The 17,844-nt window shown below is 40.0% G+C and overlaps 1 protein-coding gene across 6 annotated transcripts in view; it reads left to right on the top strand.

Moving 5' to 3' along the window:
- Positions 1–3,486: 3,486 nt before the first annotated feature.
- The window catches only part of LRCH1 (leucine rich repeats and calponin homology domain containing 1), a 121,918-nt gene continuing 107,560 nt past the window's right edge, over positions 3,487–17,844 (top strand). For 2 of the 6 annotated variants that reach the window (XR_008966342.1, XM_057381706.1), the window contains exon 1: positions 3,491–3,859. Coding sequence is in view for 3 of the 6 variants with exons in the window: in XM_057381706.1 (XP_057237689.1) it covers positions 3,616–3,859 (244 nt within the window). In the remaining 3 variants the exon portion in view is untranslated. Of the gene's footprint in view, positions 3,860–17,844 lie in introns of all 6 variants that reach the window. The other 4 variants (XR_008966343.1, XR_008966341.1, XM_057381705.1 and 1 more) reach the window with 4 other exon arrangements.

Raw genomic sequence — 17,844 nt, 5'->3', positions numbered from 1 at the left:
CCAATTCCTTCTTCAGCATTATCTTAGATCACATGGAGGATGAGGTGAATGAATGTCTTTATGCTGAAATAAAGTGAGGCTCTCCTGCTCCATGCTGTGAAAGTCCCATGTTTAGTACAGGACAAGTAGGTACTCTGGGGTCTCGTGCTAACTTGTCAGGGACCAACTCCCTGTATTGTAAGTCCCTCCCAATTCTGATCTTCACAAGCCACGTGGGACTTAAAATTTACCTTTTTCTTCTGATTTGGAGTCATAGAAATTAATTCTTAAACTCTAAGGCTCATGTCTTATTGAGCTGTAGTACTTTCTATGTATCTCTGATATGAGTATTCTTGTTACAATGATTATATGTGACCGAATTGGCAGAACAATCACCTCCCTTCTCATACCACCCAAAAGACTTCCATCTGCATTTTTCTCCCCTCTGGTACACTCTGCTTGCTGAAGAGTATCAACTGGTTTCCTCCTAGACTTAACTTTTAAGCTGTTCTAGGTCTTATTGAAGAGTCAAATGCAAATACTGTCACACAGGAAGTGGTGGGGCATGGAAAGGAAGGGCGCTTGCAATGACATCTTGCCACCAGCTTAGTTTAGCTGCTGTGCCTGGATGTGCCCACTTAGTGATCTGACCAAAGTCAGTAAATGGAGCATCATCTTCTATGTGCATCTGCATAAAAAAGAAACTGCTGCTGGTGTATGTGGTCTTCTTATTTTCTGTAGTGCTTCCAGTTTCTAATCTTTTGTAYCTATAGGAACAGAGTTAGATCTGGCACAGTGCTCAGGCAGAGAAGAGAGAAAGTGAAGGCAATGTACAGCCACAGTACTATGTAGGGCCTTTTTTTAAATTTTCCACAGTTTTGGGAATATTAACAGTCTTCATAGTTACTTCCAGTAGTTTCAACCCAGTATCTGATAAGCACAAGTCATGCCTGCATTGCATCTCAGTTGCTCAGATCAAAAAGCAGTTTAAATCAGACTTGATCCCTCATTTGGTGTGCGCCCTTGCACTGCAATAAAGTAAAACCTGCATCTTTAACCCCTGCTGGACCAAGTGCCTGCATAATCCCAGACTTTCCGTAATCCTAGCCGTTCTGATGTTGCGCATCTTAAGGGGGGAGGCTGTGCTGACTTGTCTGCCTCTGCCAGTCACAGGCCCTTCATGGGAGTCCAACAGGGAGCCAAGGTGGGCACATGGTATCTGCCTGCTAACAGTATAATCTGGTGGCTCCTCTGTGCTTTGTGTACCTCCTGCATAGGAGGATGAGTTGTCCTTCAAATGAGGCTGAGAAAGGTATTGCTGCTAATCTCCCTTCAGTTGTGAATCAATTCCCAGAATTAGTGTTATGGTTGGTGAAGAGAAAAATAAAAACATCTTTCTTTTTTTTTTTTTTTTCTTTTTTTTTTTTAATCAAAATCAGCATTAGAAATAATTTTGTCTTACCAGAAGTGGGGGAGGCACATGGTGTTCCACTAGTGAGAAAACTTCCCAAACCTCACCAGAAGACACACCTGGTACCTTACTTTAAAGAGCTGATGCTGGAATAGGACTTTTTCATCTATGCTGCCTGTATGTTTAGCTCTATATCAAAAATTTCCAAATAGTATTCTGCAGTGCTGGGTAATTTAATACACAGGAAATCTCCCATGCAAGGTCATTTACTGAGTTATAAAACTTACAATGTTTCAGAATTCTCTAAGTGTGTAAGAATATAGTACTTAATTAAACTTGCGTTTAAGAAATTTCATTTAAGAAAATATAGAGCTTAGCAGTTAGTTCTTATTCACAGGGTATTCAATTTGAATTGAATAATGTTATTATTTACTGTTTATCAACCCTTTTATTTAAATTGCTGAGAAGGGATAGCTATTTGTCTGTTTCTTTATGCTTTCCAGCAGCAATGTAAAGATTGCATGCAAGCTAGAATTAAGCATTTTAACAAAACCAAAACATTCTGTGACTAGTGGAAATTTGTGGGTAATGCGATCGTAATAATCCACCAATAAGCTTGGTCAAAAGTTATGTGATATCTTGCCACAAATGTAGTGGTAACTGTTGGCTAACTCTGGCTAGGGACTGTTCCAAGGAATGCTGTCAGGAATTGCTCTCTGGTGCATCCAAAATTTTCTTGAACTGGTAGTACACTGAATTAGTCATGCCAGAAACTAAGATCTCTGCATCAAATGAAAAACTGACAATAGTAGGTATGAGGGGAATTTGGACTGGAGATTAAGTACAGCACTTGTATTTTAGGTGTAGTACAAAAGCACTTAGAGTAAAATAACCCTTTCCTACCCATCTACCTTATAGCTCTTTCCTTAATGTAAGGCATTTATTTAAAAACAGCACTGTACTGCTTGCTGCCGCTTTTGCAATGATACAATGCATATAGAACTGAAATGAAAAATGCTGATATCTTAATCATAAAACACAAGTTTTTAATGTGTGCTATATCTTTATGTGAAAAGGTCCACCTCTAACACCGTTCCTCCCTTTTTTTTTAAGACCTTTTTTGCCCCAGTGCTGCTTCTGGTTATGACTGCTAAACTCGCTAGGATGTCTCCTGTTCTTCAGAAACTTAGGGTTATTTCCTTGTGGCAGTTAGGTCTTCCTTGTCCCCGTAGAACTCAGTGGTTGAACTTCCTGGAGCTAGGAAGACTTGGGTTTAATGTTGACCATCGATCACAGCTCAGGGTAACTGAGTGAAAAGTGGTGGTCTGTAAAGTATAGGTCAGGGGTGATGACGCACAAGTGCTGTTTTATCTTTGACCTCTGTAAACCCTGTGGGAACACTCGGTCTCGCTCATCTCTGTCTCCTGGGCTCAGCTCTGACAAGCTGCAGAGAGGGAGGGGAAAATAAACTAAACCCAGCACACTCGCCCCCTCGGAAATGCTATCCCATCGGAAACTGAACGGATGGTGGTTCCTATGCTTGGTTTGTCACTACAGAACACCTTCGAAGCTCTCTCTTGGGCAGGCTGTGCCCAGGAGCCACAGACAGCTGTGAACCGGTGTCGGCAGGCGAAGCACGGCACAGAAAGCCCTTCTGCAGGGCAGATGCTCCCCAAGACCTCGGTCGGTGGCAGCAGCCGCTGCAGCTTTTAACTTCCCAAGGAGGAAAGCCAAGCCCCCACGCGCTGCTGCCGGCACACCGCCCAGCCGCCCATCGCCACCCATCAGCCCCTGAGCCCTGCTGGGGGCCCGCTCCGCTGAGTGTCGGCAGAAGGGGCCCAAGTAGGAGGCAGGCAGGCCTCCCGAGCTGGCTTTACAAGGGAATGCTGTGGCAAGAAAACAATGGAGAGCCACCCCCTCCCCGCCCTCCCACTGGCGCTCCCAGCACCACGAGAAACGCGCTACCGCTAGGTGGCGCCGCAGCGCCCCGCCCCGCGCGCGGCCGCGGGGCGAGGTGCCGGGAGGGGTGGCGCATGCGCAGTGGGCGCGCCTCGCCCAGGCCACGCGCCTCTGCCCCCTGGCCGCGCCGCCGCCACCGGGAGCGGGAGGAGAAGGAGGAAGGAGGGAGCGAAGAAGGGAGGGCAGAAGGGAGGGAAGAAGGGAGGGAAGAAAGGAGGGAGGCAAGTCCGGCGGCCCTCTCGGGTACCGCCAGCGGCGAGGGAAAGATGGCGACGCTGGGAGGCGAGTCGCAGCCCTTTCCCTCTGCTGCTTTGGCGGCGGCGGCCGGGGTGGGCGGCGGCGGCGGCAGCGGGGCGCTGGGTCTTCAGGCGCCGCTAAACCGCGGTCTGGAGCGGGCGCTGGAGGAGGCGGCGCACTCCGGGGGCCTCAACCTGAGCGGTAGGAAGCTGAAGGAGTTCCCGCGCAGCGCCGCTGGCCTCAGCCACGACCTTTCTGACACGGTGCGAGCAGGTGAGCCCAGGCGAGCGGTCGGGGGCGCTCAGGGAGGGGGCGGACGAGCAGCGGGGAACGTTGAATCGCCCGAAACCCCCTCCCCGCCCTCTCAGGCCACACTGGTGTCCCTCAACCTCCTTGTGAGGCGAACACCCACTCCCTACCTTTTCGTTAGCCTTTCCTCGGGCCCGTCCCCACACGGAAGCCGAGCCCACCCCCATCTCTCCGTGGACCCGTGCTTTCTTTATTCCCCCCGCCTTGGTGTATGAAGTGGGTGTTTGCTTCCATATGGCTGGATCTGTGCACGCTCCCCTCCATTCCTCCGCTCTGCGTTTGGTGAGGTAGAGCTGCCTCTCCCGTGGCACACTGGGGGAATGTGTGGGGAATTCTTGCTCGCACCTGTCCTCTTCTCTCTCTGGGGAATATGCGTCTCTGTGCCACTTTTCCCTGACTGCTGAGGTTTGCGGTGGCAGCCAGCCCACCTTTCATTCAGCTGCGGGAGGAATGCACACACAGTGCCGGGGTGGATACTTGCTGCTTCTGTCTTTCTGCTCGTGGGTGAACGCACATGACACAGAGGGATGCAAGTCCGTCTGTAAACACAGTGAGATATTCATGTGCCCCTGAACATGTCTCCTGTTTGCACTCCATAGGTTCATAGGAAGACGTTTGCTGTGCACCAGGCCCGGGGGAGCATGCTACCTCTCACAAATGCCACTTGTTCAGCACTGGGGTTGACATCCTTCCTAGTTTTCTTACAGTCATGTAGCCACAAGTGCCGGCTCCATGCAGTGCTGTCTTCCAGGGCAATTGTGGAGAGAAATCTCTGTCTTCTCACGCACTGTATGTATTCTACAGTGGGGGAASCATCATTACATAGATCTGCAAGAGGGGATAGGCCTGACAGCCCTGCAGGCAGGAGTGTGGGGAGAGATGTGTTCAGTCTGTGTTAACTTTCTTCCAACATGAAAAAAGCACACTTACTTCTCACCTGAGGGGGTATACCCACCTCAAAGGGTCATATCAATGTTCGCGCCCCTGTTTATCCCAGATGTTGGAACGTAATCTCTTCTTTACATCGTGTCACTAGGTAGAGCAGTGCAAACGTGCATTAGAAGAATATATTAGCGTATTGCTAAGGTCTTCAGTGTATGGTCTCCACATGCCCTTGTGTCCCCATTTGCTTGCTGGAGATAGTTGTGTTGTGACAGCAGAGCAGGAGACATGTAGTCACTTGTTCTCATCCCACAAAACAGCAGGTGCTATATCTGCATGCAAACATGTGATAACATGAATCTAAATTCTCAGCTACTCCTGTACATGAGAGTATTTATGCCTTTATGTGGAGACACATGTGCTGACTACTTATTGTATCTATCCCAGAGCTAATGCCTCAGATGTGTGGTAGGAGTTATGTGTTATTGTTGTTTAGCTTTGTCACTTGATGGCTGTTGCTGAGTGGATTTCACATTGGATTGTGTGAGCACCTATATCATCAGTAAAAGAGAAGTATGAAGGAAACTTGATGAATGAAACTACCATGAATTGCTAGCATGAATTATCATACTAACCATTAGTTGACTCAGTAGCAGATATGAAAGTGATAGACATGGCACAGGAATTACATGTGGTTAGAAGAATGACTTTCAYCTTGTCATCCCAAGCAAAGTGTTTTTTATCTCATTTCTTTTTTTCAAGTTGAAGTCTAGCAGACATGCCATGATACAGGATAAATAGTTTGCAGATCCAGAAATTTAGCTTGTTTAGTTTGACCTAATATTGAACCAAATCATTGAAAAACCAAATAATATATTGAGATTATATACTGGGAAGAAAATTGTTTGATTGGTAGTGATTGCATGTTAGTATTTGTGCGTTTTGTAAGTATGTGCTATACAAGAGCTGTGTGTAGTATGTGTAGGTAGCACCTGCTTGTTACATGCTTGCTGTTCTGCTGATTTTTCCAGGAAAAATGTAGTTTTTATCTTTAAGTAGTATTGTGCTTTTGTCAGAGTTTACATGGAAAGCATTCAATATGAAGTTGAATGTAGAATTGTGTGTTCATTCTTTTTGTTTGATATAAGGAGTGGTGTAGATCAACTCATGTCTTAATCTTGCAACAGCAACAGCCCTTATATTATTGTCCCTTTTTGGAAGAACACTGTGTAGTTGCTTAATGGTTTTGTTTGTAACAGCTTGTTGTAGCTTTTTGACGGGAACTGCCTTGTGAGTTGTGCTGATGTATTTCCAAAAAATCCATGTTTCTTTTCACTTGTTACATTACATAACTAAAATATATAAACAGAAGAGATGCTTGGCTTAAGCCCAGATTTCTGAAGCTCTTGGGGCAAACTCTTGATAGGAATTTTCTCTCCTGCTTCCTCTCTATAAATGTGAATGGTAGAAACCTTTCTTGTACTACTTGGAATATGTCCTTGAAATGAGTGACTTAAAGTTTAGTATTTGATGTGCTGACATGTCTCTGAAGCCTTGAAACTTTGGGGTTTGGGGTAGGGATAGACTTTCCCTGGTTTGGGGCTAGGGAGCAGGTAGGGGAGGAGGGGATTGCTAGTCTCGTTGAAAAATGAAGATACTCCTTGATGTGGAGAAGAGTAGTGAGCGGGGTTGAGTTTAGAGGCCTGAGGAGCAGGGATTTCTAGAAAACTGAAACGATGTCAGTATTTTGACAGTGTTTATTAGTATTAGAGACTGAAAATACTTTTTGATTCAGAAAGCGATGGTCTACAACTACTCTCAAATAAAATATTATCAAACTTGTTTTCTAGAAAGAATATGAATGCTTTTTGTGGATCTAGGAAGAAGGAAGTGTTCAACTTTAAGTTCTCTGACCATGTATTTTTTTTCCCGTAGTTAGAAGTCAGATTTTTTTTTATAGCAATTGCTGCACTTATGAAATGGACATGGCTTGTTTGCCTTTAGCAGCTGGAATAGGATAGTTTGTTTTTTCTAGTTCTTAATGCAGTTACATTCTGTGATAACTGCAGAGGCTGAACTGTACTTGTCACTTTCTATTCGTGGGGCTTCTTATTATGCTTTTTTTTCTGTGACTTATCTTTACATTAAATACATCTTGTTTATGGAAATGTGATAGAAGATTTCTTCCTCAGTCTTTGAGAGCTCTGCTCAAGGGCTGAGTGACTTGGTCAAATGGAACTTTCAGTCAGTCTGCACACAGATGGGAGTGTTTCAGTACTGTTAGAAAAAAATAAAACCTCTGTGTTAAGTGTCTTGAGTTTAGTCAGACATTTTAAACCACATCAGTGTGGATGCAATGTAAAAACCATTTCAAAAATAATAAATACTATTCTTACCACTTTTATTACAGGCTGGGTTATGCAGAAGGCAGTGGCACAGTAATCACATAGTTCTTAGGTAATAGCATGCAATTATATTCCTCCAAACCACTGGGAATGCTGGAAGCATACTTTATAAAAGAGGAAGAAAAGGCCCTAAAGAGCTAACAATGGCTGCCTACAGTAATACTTCAACCTTTTTCTGTAGGCTTTGATTGTATTTCTGAAGACAGATCCTCTGAAGCTTTTCTGGTGAATACCTGCTTCATCTGTTTCTATTGGATGAGTTAGGCACATGAGGAGGGATTACTTGCTGCTGCTGCTGCTGGTGGCATGGCAAAGAAAATAAATTCTGTGTATTGCATGCTAGGTTATTAGGAAATAGTTACAAATTGAAGTATTTGATTGCTAATTTGGTCAGTATGAAATTTTGGAAGGAATTTGTAGCTCCTACCTGCTATTTTTGAAAGTCCTTCTAAGTGGACTGTGCTTGCCAGACAATGCTGTGTTGAAGACATCTTTGCCTGACAGCATCTTTGAAATAAACTTTTCAGCTGTTATAATTGTGTAACTAGGGATTTGTTTTGAAGATGTCTGAAAATTCCCGGTGTCACTGTGGGCATTGATGCTGATTCAGATGACATACGTTCTTTTCATTCCTCTTTGCCAATAACAACAGCAGTAATATTTGTTTCCCCCCATGTTTTTTCCCATTAAATATGATGTGGATGCTCAGAGCAACCTTACCTAGTCAAAGATGTTGCTGCTTCTTGCAGACGGGGTTGAACTAGATGATGTTTAAAGGTTCCATCCAGCCTAGACCATTCTATGATTTTGATTTAATTTTTTTTCACTTATTTTCTCCACCTGCTTTATTAATGTAATTCTTCCTTCACTTCTGAGAATACTTRTAATTACAACAGTAGATGTCAATTGATTCCACCTACTCTTAAGTGCAGGTGGTACTGGGAAGGATGTCACACAGACTCGGTAGTTTGTGCTACTGCACACTTTCGTATATCAAATATAATATCACCAAATGGACTCTTTTTTAGAACTTCATTGTTATTTGGCCATTTCAAGATATTTGATATGCCTCTCTCAGTTTAAGAATTCTCTCTGATAATTACTTTGAATAATTCATCATTTTAATTAGTGTTTTGATTGAATTGTGAGGTTTTTTGGATGAGGCTGAGAGCCTTTCATTTTGACCATTTAATCTAAACTCATTTCAATAAATAATGTCTTTGTAAGGCTAAAAAAAATAGAATTCTGTTTCTTTTTCATGTTCAAAAGTCAGTCCCTTCCTACAGCCTTCCTGTGTTTATTTGAAGATTTCTAATCTTACTTACTGTTTTTTTTACACAGATAATATCTTAAGTATATTAACACAGGGAGAGAGAATAAATATGTTTGCTTATTATGACAAATGAATTGAATATCACCCTGCAGCCAAAACTTAGGAGATACAATTATTGAGTCTAAAAAATGGAGAAAAATCGATTTTGTATTCATTATTATGTATCCAGCTATATATAACATTATTATGTATGTAACAATTTCTGACTCCACCTGATTGTGTGGTCTGTCTGGACATCTCTGTGCCAACATATTCTAGTGTCTGGTTTTTACTCGTAATCAGTGCTTTGGGAAATCTCTCTAGAAGAGATTTTGTAGAAGCAGTGATGGGCATAGTAACTTTCAATGGCAGAATACCATTTAAAATCCCTTGGCCCTTTTTCTCTTCCTGAAGCCTGACTATGGCCTTGCTTGTGGATCTTGTAAACATCAAGGCTATTGGTTTCTGTTGAAAAGAGTCTTATTAGCTCTCTTGCTGTAGAGTCTAGTTGTGCTTTTGAAAGTTACCTGCCTTGTCTGGAGATTTATGCCTCCATAGCTGAAATGCAGACATTGACTTTGCAGTTGCTGTTAGACTCTCCTCAGCACAAAATAAAGTGAGTTAGCTCAGAGTGTCTTTGTTATATGGAACAAATTATGAGTACACTATTGCCTGGTTACTGTTTCAGAGTGTGGCATGAGCATATTAATAGCTTTCTACCACTGACTGTGTGTGTGTGTGTGTCTTTCCCTTGTATTTGTTTGTTTTTTCTTTTTGACTTGCTTGCTTTGTAGAGAGGCTTCCAAACCAGTGCAAAGGCTGAGAGGTAGGAGAGGTGACAGCCTAAAAATCATAGGATGGGAGGAAGGTCTACTCAAATTCAGCAGGAGTAGGCTCTGCTGTGGATTGAACCTTTACCCCCAAAGAAGACTTCCCATTTAGGGTGGCAGTTTTTTAAACTGCTTTGCTTAGAGTTGTCATGTTTGGACATGTTGTACATGTAAATGAATAAAAGCTGAATGCTTTAGTAGAAATATTGTCACTTTGTGCATCCTTGGCCAGTTTGCATGGAAAAGACTGACTCAAAGCTCCAGAAGTTATCATAGTCAAGGTACTCCAGGTTCCCTTTGAAATGCTTCCAGACGAACAGTTTTGKWGATYYACTCACCTGTGRSYMYAGGCCTTGTGGGAGGTAGAAGCAAATATTGCTATATTGTTTGAGAGCCTCCTTTTAGTCCTTCCCTTTTTTGTCTTCAGCAAAAAAGACATCGTGGTCTAGGCATCTGTTAAACAGGAGAAACTGTATGAATCTTAACAGAGTTAATATAAATAGAGTTTGAAAACACTGAATACTTTTTTGAGGGGAAGAGGCTGGGGCACCATCAGCTACGACAAAATGTAATGAGTATTTGCCCAGTAGAGCTATGTCTTGGAAGAAAAAGGGGGCAAATACCAATGCAATACATGTTTGAACAAGAAAACTGATAAAAAGGACATACTATTAAAGGCAGAAGTGTTACAGAGAATGAAAACTTATGGACTATTGAACGATAATATATGAAGTCAGAGAAGGGAAATGAGTGGAATGGCTTGGGATAATTCTCTGAAACCTGTAAAACTGAGGGAAAATGCCAGTTATGTTAATAATGATGATTAGAATTTTGTGAATAAAGAATTAGAAAAACATGGACAAAATTATTTGGCTTTAAGATACATAGCATTTACAGATGTATGGTACAAGTAATAGTTTCAAATTAGTTCTTTAAACTATTAACGGTTGAATTTAAGCTTGGGAAGCTTAGCGTCCATTTGCCCACAGAAGGAAAACCCAGTGATATTTTTGTTGCTTGCAAAGATTGCAAGATTAACCAAGATGGAGAGACTGATGTTTTGTGCATCAGAATGACCATTCTAGGAAGGATGAGTAACTTCTCAAGCCKTAGGCTGACTGTTAACTATTCTGCCTGCTGTGTTCTTGCTGACTGTAAGTAAGCATTTACTAGGTTTGTGGACATTCCCAAGCTGGTTAGATTGCTACTTTACAGTTAAAATCAATATGATTCAAATAATTGAAGGGGCACTTCTCAAAACAGAGAGACCTTTAACTTGTTCTGTTGAGACCAGAATTATGGAAAGTGTACATTTATTGTTCTCCAGTGTGTAAAACTGAAAGAGCCAGAAATGTTATTCCTGTGTTCAGCAAGTGAATCACTATCAAAACTGGAAATGCGTGTTATGTCTCCTGACTTCTGACTGTTCTCTGCTGGCGATGTTATGCAAGGTGTTATACACACATCAGAGCAATTCTTTGGAAGGGTACTGAGGAGTTTAAACTTCTGGAGGAATAATTACTTTCTGCTAAATTTGTGTGTAGATGTGTCTTTGTGGCAGGAGTTCATGTATGAAATTCTAATGCTTTCTCCCCAGCGTCATTCCCTAAGGATGTCTTACTGACCAGCTTTTTATTCTTTTTTTCCTTGTATGGTGCAGAACACCCTAATGCCTGTAAACCTCCTAACTACTTAAAAATAGAAGTAACAATAATAGTCTTTTGTCCTCCTGTCCTAGTCTGTAGGAGAAATATTCTTAAAGGAAAAAAAAAGTGAAAACTTGTGAGCTGATGATCTTGAGAGAGCCAAGTGGGGGTTAGTTTTGCGCTTAATTTGCAGCTGGAGGTTTGCACTTGCTTTGAAGCTCCATGTAGTGTTTCATATTCAGTTGAGCTTGTGTGAATTTAGTTAAAAGCTAACTGATAATTTCATTATGATTATGTGAGGTAGCTCTTCTAGGAATGGTTAGAGGAATTAGTGGAAGTAGCTGGAGGTTTTAAATATCAGAATAGAGTTCTCCATCTTTATGACAAGCAGAATGAGGACAAAAGAACTGAACACCATGTTAACAGTGACTTGTGCTGCTCTATATATAAGGTTTTTGTGTCGATTTTCTGTAGCTGGGTGATTCTGTTCCTTGGTGCGAAGTGCGGTAATTGTAGTATTTTTATTTCCTTTCAGGACAGTGAAAGATGAGATTAGTAACAAGTTTAATTTCTAGGGTTTGGATTTAGCTATGTAAACTAGATCTTTTCTACTACTGTAGCCTGATAAATACTTCTGGTAGGAGGTGACATTGCTGGAGCAGCTGACATTAATATGTGTGTGGAGAATTTAAGGCAAATAATTTTTTAATTAAAGAAATAAGTACATCTTGGAAGTGTATTTAAACATAGCATGTGACCATTTCTTTATATTGTAAAGAATCATAGAATACTCGTATAATACTAGTTTATATTCTGAAATAGTATGTTTCTAAATASCAAAGTAACTGCAAATGACACTTTCAATTTATTGTGTGTGTACAGATGTTAGGTTTTTTAGCTTCTATAGTCTGCATCTTTGGTTGTGCTATTGGCAGTGACACACCTCCTTTGTAGCTTTACATTACACAGGCAAAAAGTAAAAATGAAAAATAAATAAGATGGGGAAAAAGATGTCCACACTTATTTGGGAAAGCATGAATAAGAAGCTGAATCTGTTGTTCGGTGAACAGAAAAAAAAAGGTTCATAAAATGTGCGTGCAAAGATAAATCACTGAAACTTGTGGAGAGGTTTTGTGAAATGGGGTAGGAAAAGAAAATTGAATCAGAGGTCAAGCCAAGGAAAGAACTGGAGCAGAATACATCCTTGAATAACCTTGACAGAGGTAAGGCAAGATAGCAAAAATGCAAGTGCAACATTTTATGTATAGTAAGAACATTATATCAGATTTAAAGATAATGAAATTGTTATCATGGTAAGTGAAAATTTTATTATTAAAATGACTTTTTTACTGTTTGAAATTTTAACTTGAAATTTAAAAATGTAATAGTAGGAGAAAGAGAGGTAATTGAACTATGGACAGGTTGTACCATTGCTGCTGTTATATTACTGTATTTTGAGAATAGTGAGGCTTAGCTGGATTCATTAAATTCAGTCTTTTTAAGGCAGGGCAAGTGTACTAACAGCAAAGCTGTCTGTCTATTCAGTGGGAAAGGAGGAAGAACATAGTGTCATTCACATGTTATATAATTAAAAACTGCAGACAGTTACACAGATTTCTGGAATGGGGTGTCTGGTCAAAGCTGAAAGGAGCTTTCTCAGCAGTTGGGGCACGATAAGGATTCCCTGGTTACTAAATACAGCTGTGATTGATTAAGGGGAACAACTTAACCCGAGGTTTCCCATGCTCATTTTATGTTGTGTTGCTAGGGCTGCTTGTTTGCTTGTTTTGTTGTTCCTTTTTGAGTTCATCCCAGTTCAAGAAAATTGCCCTTTTGCCTTCCACTTGGTACAGCGTTGTTTCCCTGCTTGGTAAGTTTTGCCTGTGATCCCCATTCCAAGGTTTGAATTGCAGTCTGGCTGAATGCCTACTCCTTGCTTGTGTTGCACTTAGCAGCCACTCAGATTGCCTTGTTTTGCCTTGGTTTTTTTCCTTGCTCACACATGTCCTGTCACTTGCAAGGTTTACTAGACATGGTATTTTATTTCCCCTTGCTTACTAGTGTGTTTGAAAGAAGATGTATGACCAAGAATATCCTTGTGTCATCCATCTGAAATGTTTCCATACTTTGTCTTATTTTGAGACCCATCAGTACCAGTTCCTTCTAGTTTCTATACAGCTTCAACATGATAGTCAAATATGCAGAAATTAAGACCAATTTACTGAATTGTAGCTGTGTTATAATGGATGTTTCCATTTACTCTCTGAACTTTGAAATTTGATGGAAAACTATTATTTATTTATTTGGCAGTGTGTGGTTTTATATGTTATTTTTCTGAGGTTTTATTTGGGAGGAACAGAAGAAGCTGCAGAGTTTTAAATTGTTTTTCATTAAAAAAATTGGCAAGTTTCTTCTCCATCTTTAGAACTTCTCTTTTTTTTCCATGTGCTGTCTCAAATTCACCATAAAAAATGAAAATAATCTGGCAGGCTCTCCACAAAAAAATCTTTCATGCAAGTGGTGTGGATGTTGTGATTTAAAAGAAAATATGAACTAATTTAAAATGACCAGTGACTTCAGTTTGCTTACATTTTTGTAAGGGAATTCAGAGATAAGACAGAAATTATCATGATGTAGACCATGAGACATTTTTCTATCATGGTATTGTAGCTATTACTGCTATGCTGAAGTGTGCTGTGTGCCACTTTGACATTCAGCCAACCAATCAGGGACTTCTAAGAATAGAGAAAGTAGTCTTGTGCATTCCTTGTAATTTGAAAGCCTTTTATGTAATTATACTGATTGTTAATGTAATGACTTCAAGAGCTTAAGTCTTTAAGCCATTAATATAATGACTTAAAAATTTCTACTTGTGGTTGTTCCTAGTATAGATCTTGTTCTGTTTCCATTAAAAATTAGTGTGCAAACTTTATTCCCTGAGTTATTTCATTGCTGCATAATGATGCAGGTTATCCCTGATTGTATAGATTGGAAAAACTGAGAAGCAGGAATTTTGAATAGCTTAATTCAGATTGCGGCACAGATCAAAGGCAAAACTGTGGAAGGAATCCAACTTTGGTTCTCTGGTGTTTTCTTGGGCGTGTTTTTTGTATGTTTTTTAAAAAATGTCAGTGTTTGATATCTTGAAGAAGGGATGTTTAAATTAGTTTTGTTCTGGAATATGTTGGGATAGCAACAAAGACTTGAAGCTTCCATTAAGGTTTTAAGTCCTGGGAGTGGTTTTAAATGTAATTAACACAGTGCAGAAACTCACTTTATAGTAASATCTGGCACAGACACACAGATGCACCTCAGAAATAGTCTCTAAAAGAATATCACTATAGGTTTGCAATCAGTTAAGAATCAGTTATATGAAATAGTAGTCACTCTACACAATTAAAAAAAATCAGTATTTTGACAAGAAGTGCTGTACTCTTCCTGCCAGTTTTCATATCTTTGTACATTTGGTTTCCTAGAGAACTGAAAAGGTTATTTTGGCCTAGTGACCTGAGCTAAAAATGGCTTCTGGAATCTCATAGCTCTGTTTGGTGTTGAGCAGTTCTGTGTGGTAGTAACATAACTGCGGTAATTGGTAGTCTCACTGAAGCATTTTAGTTATGCACTTAAATGTTTAGCTGTGGGAGATGGGCTCTGTGATCCCTCCAGCATCCCGTTTATCAGAAAAATTTAAGCCATGTTTATCTATGAAGCAATGGTAGCCTGAAGAAAAAGAGGCTTTTTTACAAGTACTGGTTAAAGGGAAGTAAGAGACAGTTTAAAGTTTAGACTCTACAGGAAAAGGCTCTGAAATGAAGAAATAAATCATGGTATTGCTGTGGGAACAGTGAAACAAGCATTGCAATTGAGGCTGTACATGTAGGCAATAGGATGAGTCTGTGTTTCTATGCAGTGTTGTAGGGTTTACTTTTAGAAGGGGAAAAAAGCCCCTCCACCCTAACACTGCCCTCCCCCAAGAAACAAATGTATCAGTTACTAGATGTGAATGTGTGCTTATTATAAACTTAAGTTTCTGAATGACTTCTAAATAGTTGGGTTGGAGTTTCAAAACAGGAGTTTGAAACAGTCAGGAGAATAGTGAACAGGCTATTTAAATCTGAAAAATCTTACTTCAATAGAAGGAATTTGCAAATAAGGCTGGAGATGGCTTCCCTATACGTGCCTCACAATCTGTTAACTTTTCCTCCAATTTTTTGTATTGGACTAAATAAGAACAATGCAAGGTCTGCAACAAAGTAAAGTTTTCAGGAATAGAATTCATTAAAAAAAACACTTATTTTGTGAAGTCAACATGGACAAATTCTGCACGAGAATCAGAGYTGTTCTAGACATAGCTCATAAATATCCATAGAACCCTCATTTAAAATCATCCAAGAAATCAGTATCGKTTTTTTTTGTGTTCTAACTTTGCAGTATAAGGCTTTGTTAAAATAGTAATCTGTAAATATGGCCAAAATAAAATGAATTCTGATCAAATTTGTGATCATAGAAATTTGAAATTACCAGTCTAGTGAATGGCTCTTCAAAGACAGTTATCAGACTTGTTTATTGGTGCTAAGGCAATAAATCATGAAGAAATAAATCATGGTATTGGTAGGGGGTTACTGAAGCATGAGCATCTCAGAGAGCTATCTACCTCCAAAATTAGAGTTTATGAAATACAAATGCCCTTGTTCTAAACAATTTATGAAAAAGAGTAATTCCAGACCAGATTCCATAGAATAGCTGTGCTCAGTCTGCAGAAAGCTTGAATTTTGCTTACTGAACTAAGCAGAAACATTGCCAATTTTCCTAAGTACAGGTGTCCCTGTGAAACAAAATCTTTTGTTTTGTGTATGCTGGTTGCCTTTCTGTTTTGTGGCCTCCAGCTAAATAGTTTTATAGAATGATTGCTATTTTAAAAAAATTATTTTTGATAAAGTACTTACTGAAGGTAAATCACATTCTTGGTTAACACATCTTGAAGGAATTAGTCTGTGTCTAAAAATTTTTCTTCCTTGTCTTTAACAAAACCATCTTGTTTTTCAATGTTCTCATATAGAAAAAATGAAAATATTTGCAATTGAGAGGTATTCTTCTTGTAATTGTTTCAGCTTGGAAAAAAGCAGGTATTGCTTATCTCAGTCTTAGTGCATTTACATTATGTCATTGGGTGTGTGTTAAATATATTGAGTGTATTATATATAAAAAAATATTTCACCTGCTCCACTTTATGCATGAAATAGTGATGACCTGAAGATAATCTGATCAGTAAGTGTGAAAAGACACAACATAGGGGGAAATTTATTACTTTATTGATAATTCTTATGATTAAGTTATTAAATTAAGGTTATGTGAGCATAAGTACTTTTTATTTCCTGTGGAACAGTGTACATAAATCTTTGGGAAGCAGTCTTACAACAAAGGTAATGGTAGAGGGTAGTAAGGTGCCAGGTTTTTTTGCTTCATTAACAGAAGCTGCTTGCTTATAGAGGAATTTCTCTAATACTCCAAGAATATTCAGTCAGTCTTGTTGTTCTTTACTAGATGCATCTCACCTTGTCTTGTGCTGCTGTTTATATTCTCATGCTAGTGGATTATACTTCTTGAAGCATGTTGAAGCAATTGATTTGTCTTAATAAAAGAGACTTCTATGTAGATATAGTTTGTCCCTCTGCCTAATGCTGGCCATCAGTTTCCTGGCTGAGTCTGTGTATCTAGATTAGAAATTTATGGCTCATATGTACAATATTAATTTTAAAGTATGTCAGTGATAATAGTATGATTGATTATGTATTTCCTTTGGAAACAGATTGTACAGTTATTTTGTATTTTAGCTTCAACTTTTAGTCATTTATTGTTTTTTCTTCACTAGATCAGCTAATCCACTGTAGCAGATATTTACTCTTCTGTAGTTGTTTATACTTTTTTTTTACCTTTGTGTTTGATAAACAAAGATATTTGATCAATGAGGGATAATTCCAATTACTGTAATTTAGGATGTCACTCCAGTTGTCCATCTAGCTTCCTGCTGGAAGCTTCTGGCCATGTAAATAGGGCAACTAACCCAAATGTTGATCATGGTGGATTTAAGCTACTAGGACAGGCTTGAAATTGTGGTGTTGAGGAGCTGGCATGTGATTTCACCTGCTGTGCCTGTTCTTGGGGAGGAAACCACCACCAGAGGTGAGGGGATAGAGTTGAGGCTGCTGCTATCTTACATTGCTGTACTGAATGTTGTAATGGCTTGTAAGATAGTCCTAAACAGAGGAACCTTTGGCGTGAAATATGATATCAGATCCCAAAGCATGCAGTTTTATGACATCTTACAGGTTTTTGGGTGTTTTAACATTTGTATTGTCTTTTACTTTGTTATTAACAGCTAGGCATAGCAATTTGTGAGGTGCTTTCCAAATATGTTCAGTGGGGTAATCATGTGTTCAGCTATCATGGTCACTGTTAATGTCCCCAGCTTTCATTATTATCATTTGCACCTCTGACTTGGTGGGAGCCCATGATTGTCATTGTTCCAAGCTTATGCTATCAGTTCCTAAGAGTGTATTTCTATGACTGCATTCTTCCATGTTGTATTTTTAAGTTTCCATATGACAGAGACCAGTCTGATTCTTATTTATGCCTCAACATATGTTCCACGAGGTAAAAGATGGCTTCCGGGAGTAGTGTGCTTGCTGGGAGCTCTGTCCCTCAGGAGGCTTTGCGTGGCAGCCAGTCACAGGAGAGACAGCTTCCCCCACTGCTCTGCAAGCACCCTGCCCCCCTTGCTGGTGAGGTAGATGCCCGGATGCCCGGGAAAACAGCGCGCAGAAAAAATGCGCGGGGAATCATGCTATGGGAGGGCGAGGCATATAAAAGCAGC

The sequence above is a fragment of the Malurus melanocephalus genome, unplaced genomic scaffold, assembly GCF_030028575.1.
Source record: "Malurus melanocephalus ecotype Western Australia unplaced genomic scaffold, MMel_1.1 scaffold_523, whole genome shotgun sequence".
Taxonomy (NCBI): Eukaryota; Metazoa; Chordata; class Aves; order Passeriformes; family Maluridae; genus Malurus; species Malurus melanocephalus.
Note: the sequence above shows the minus strand (reverse complement) of the source record. Positions and strands in the feature narration are given on the sequence as shown.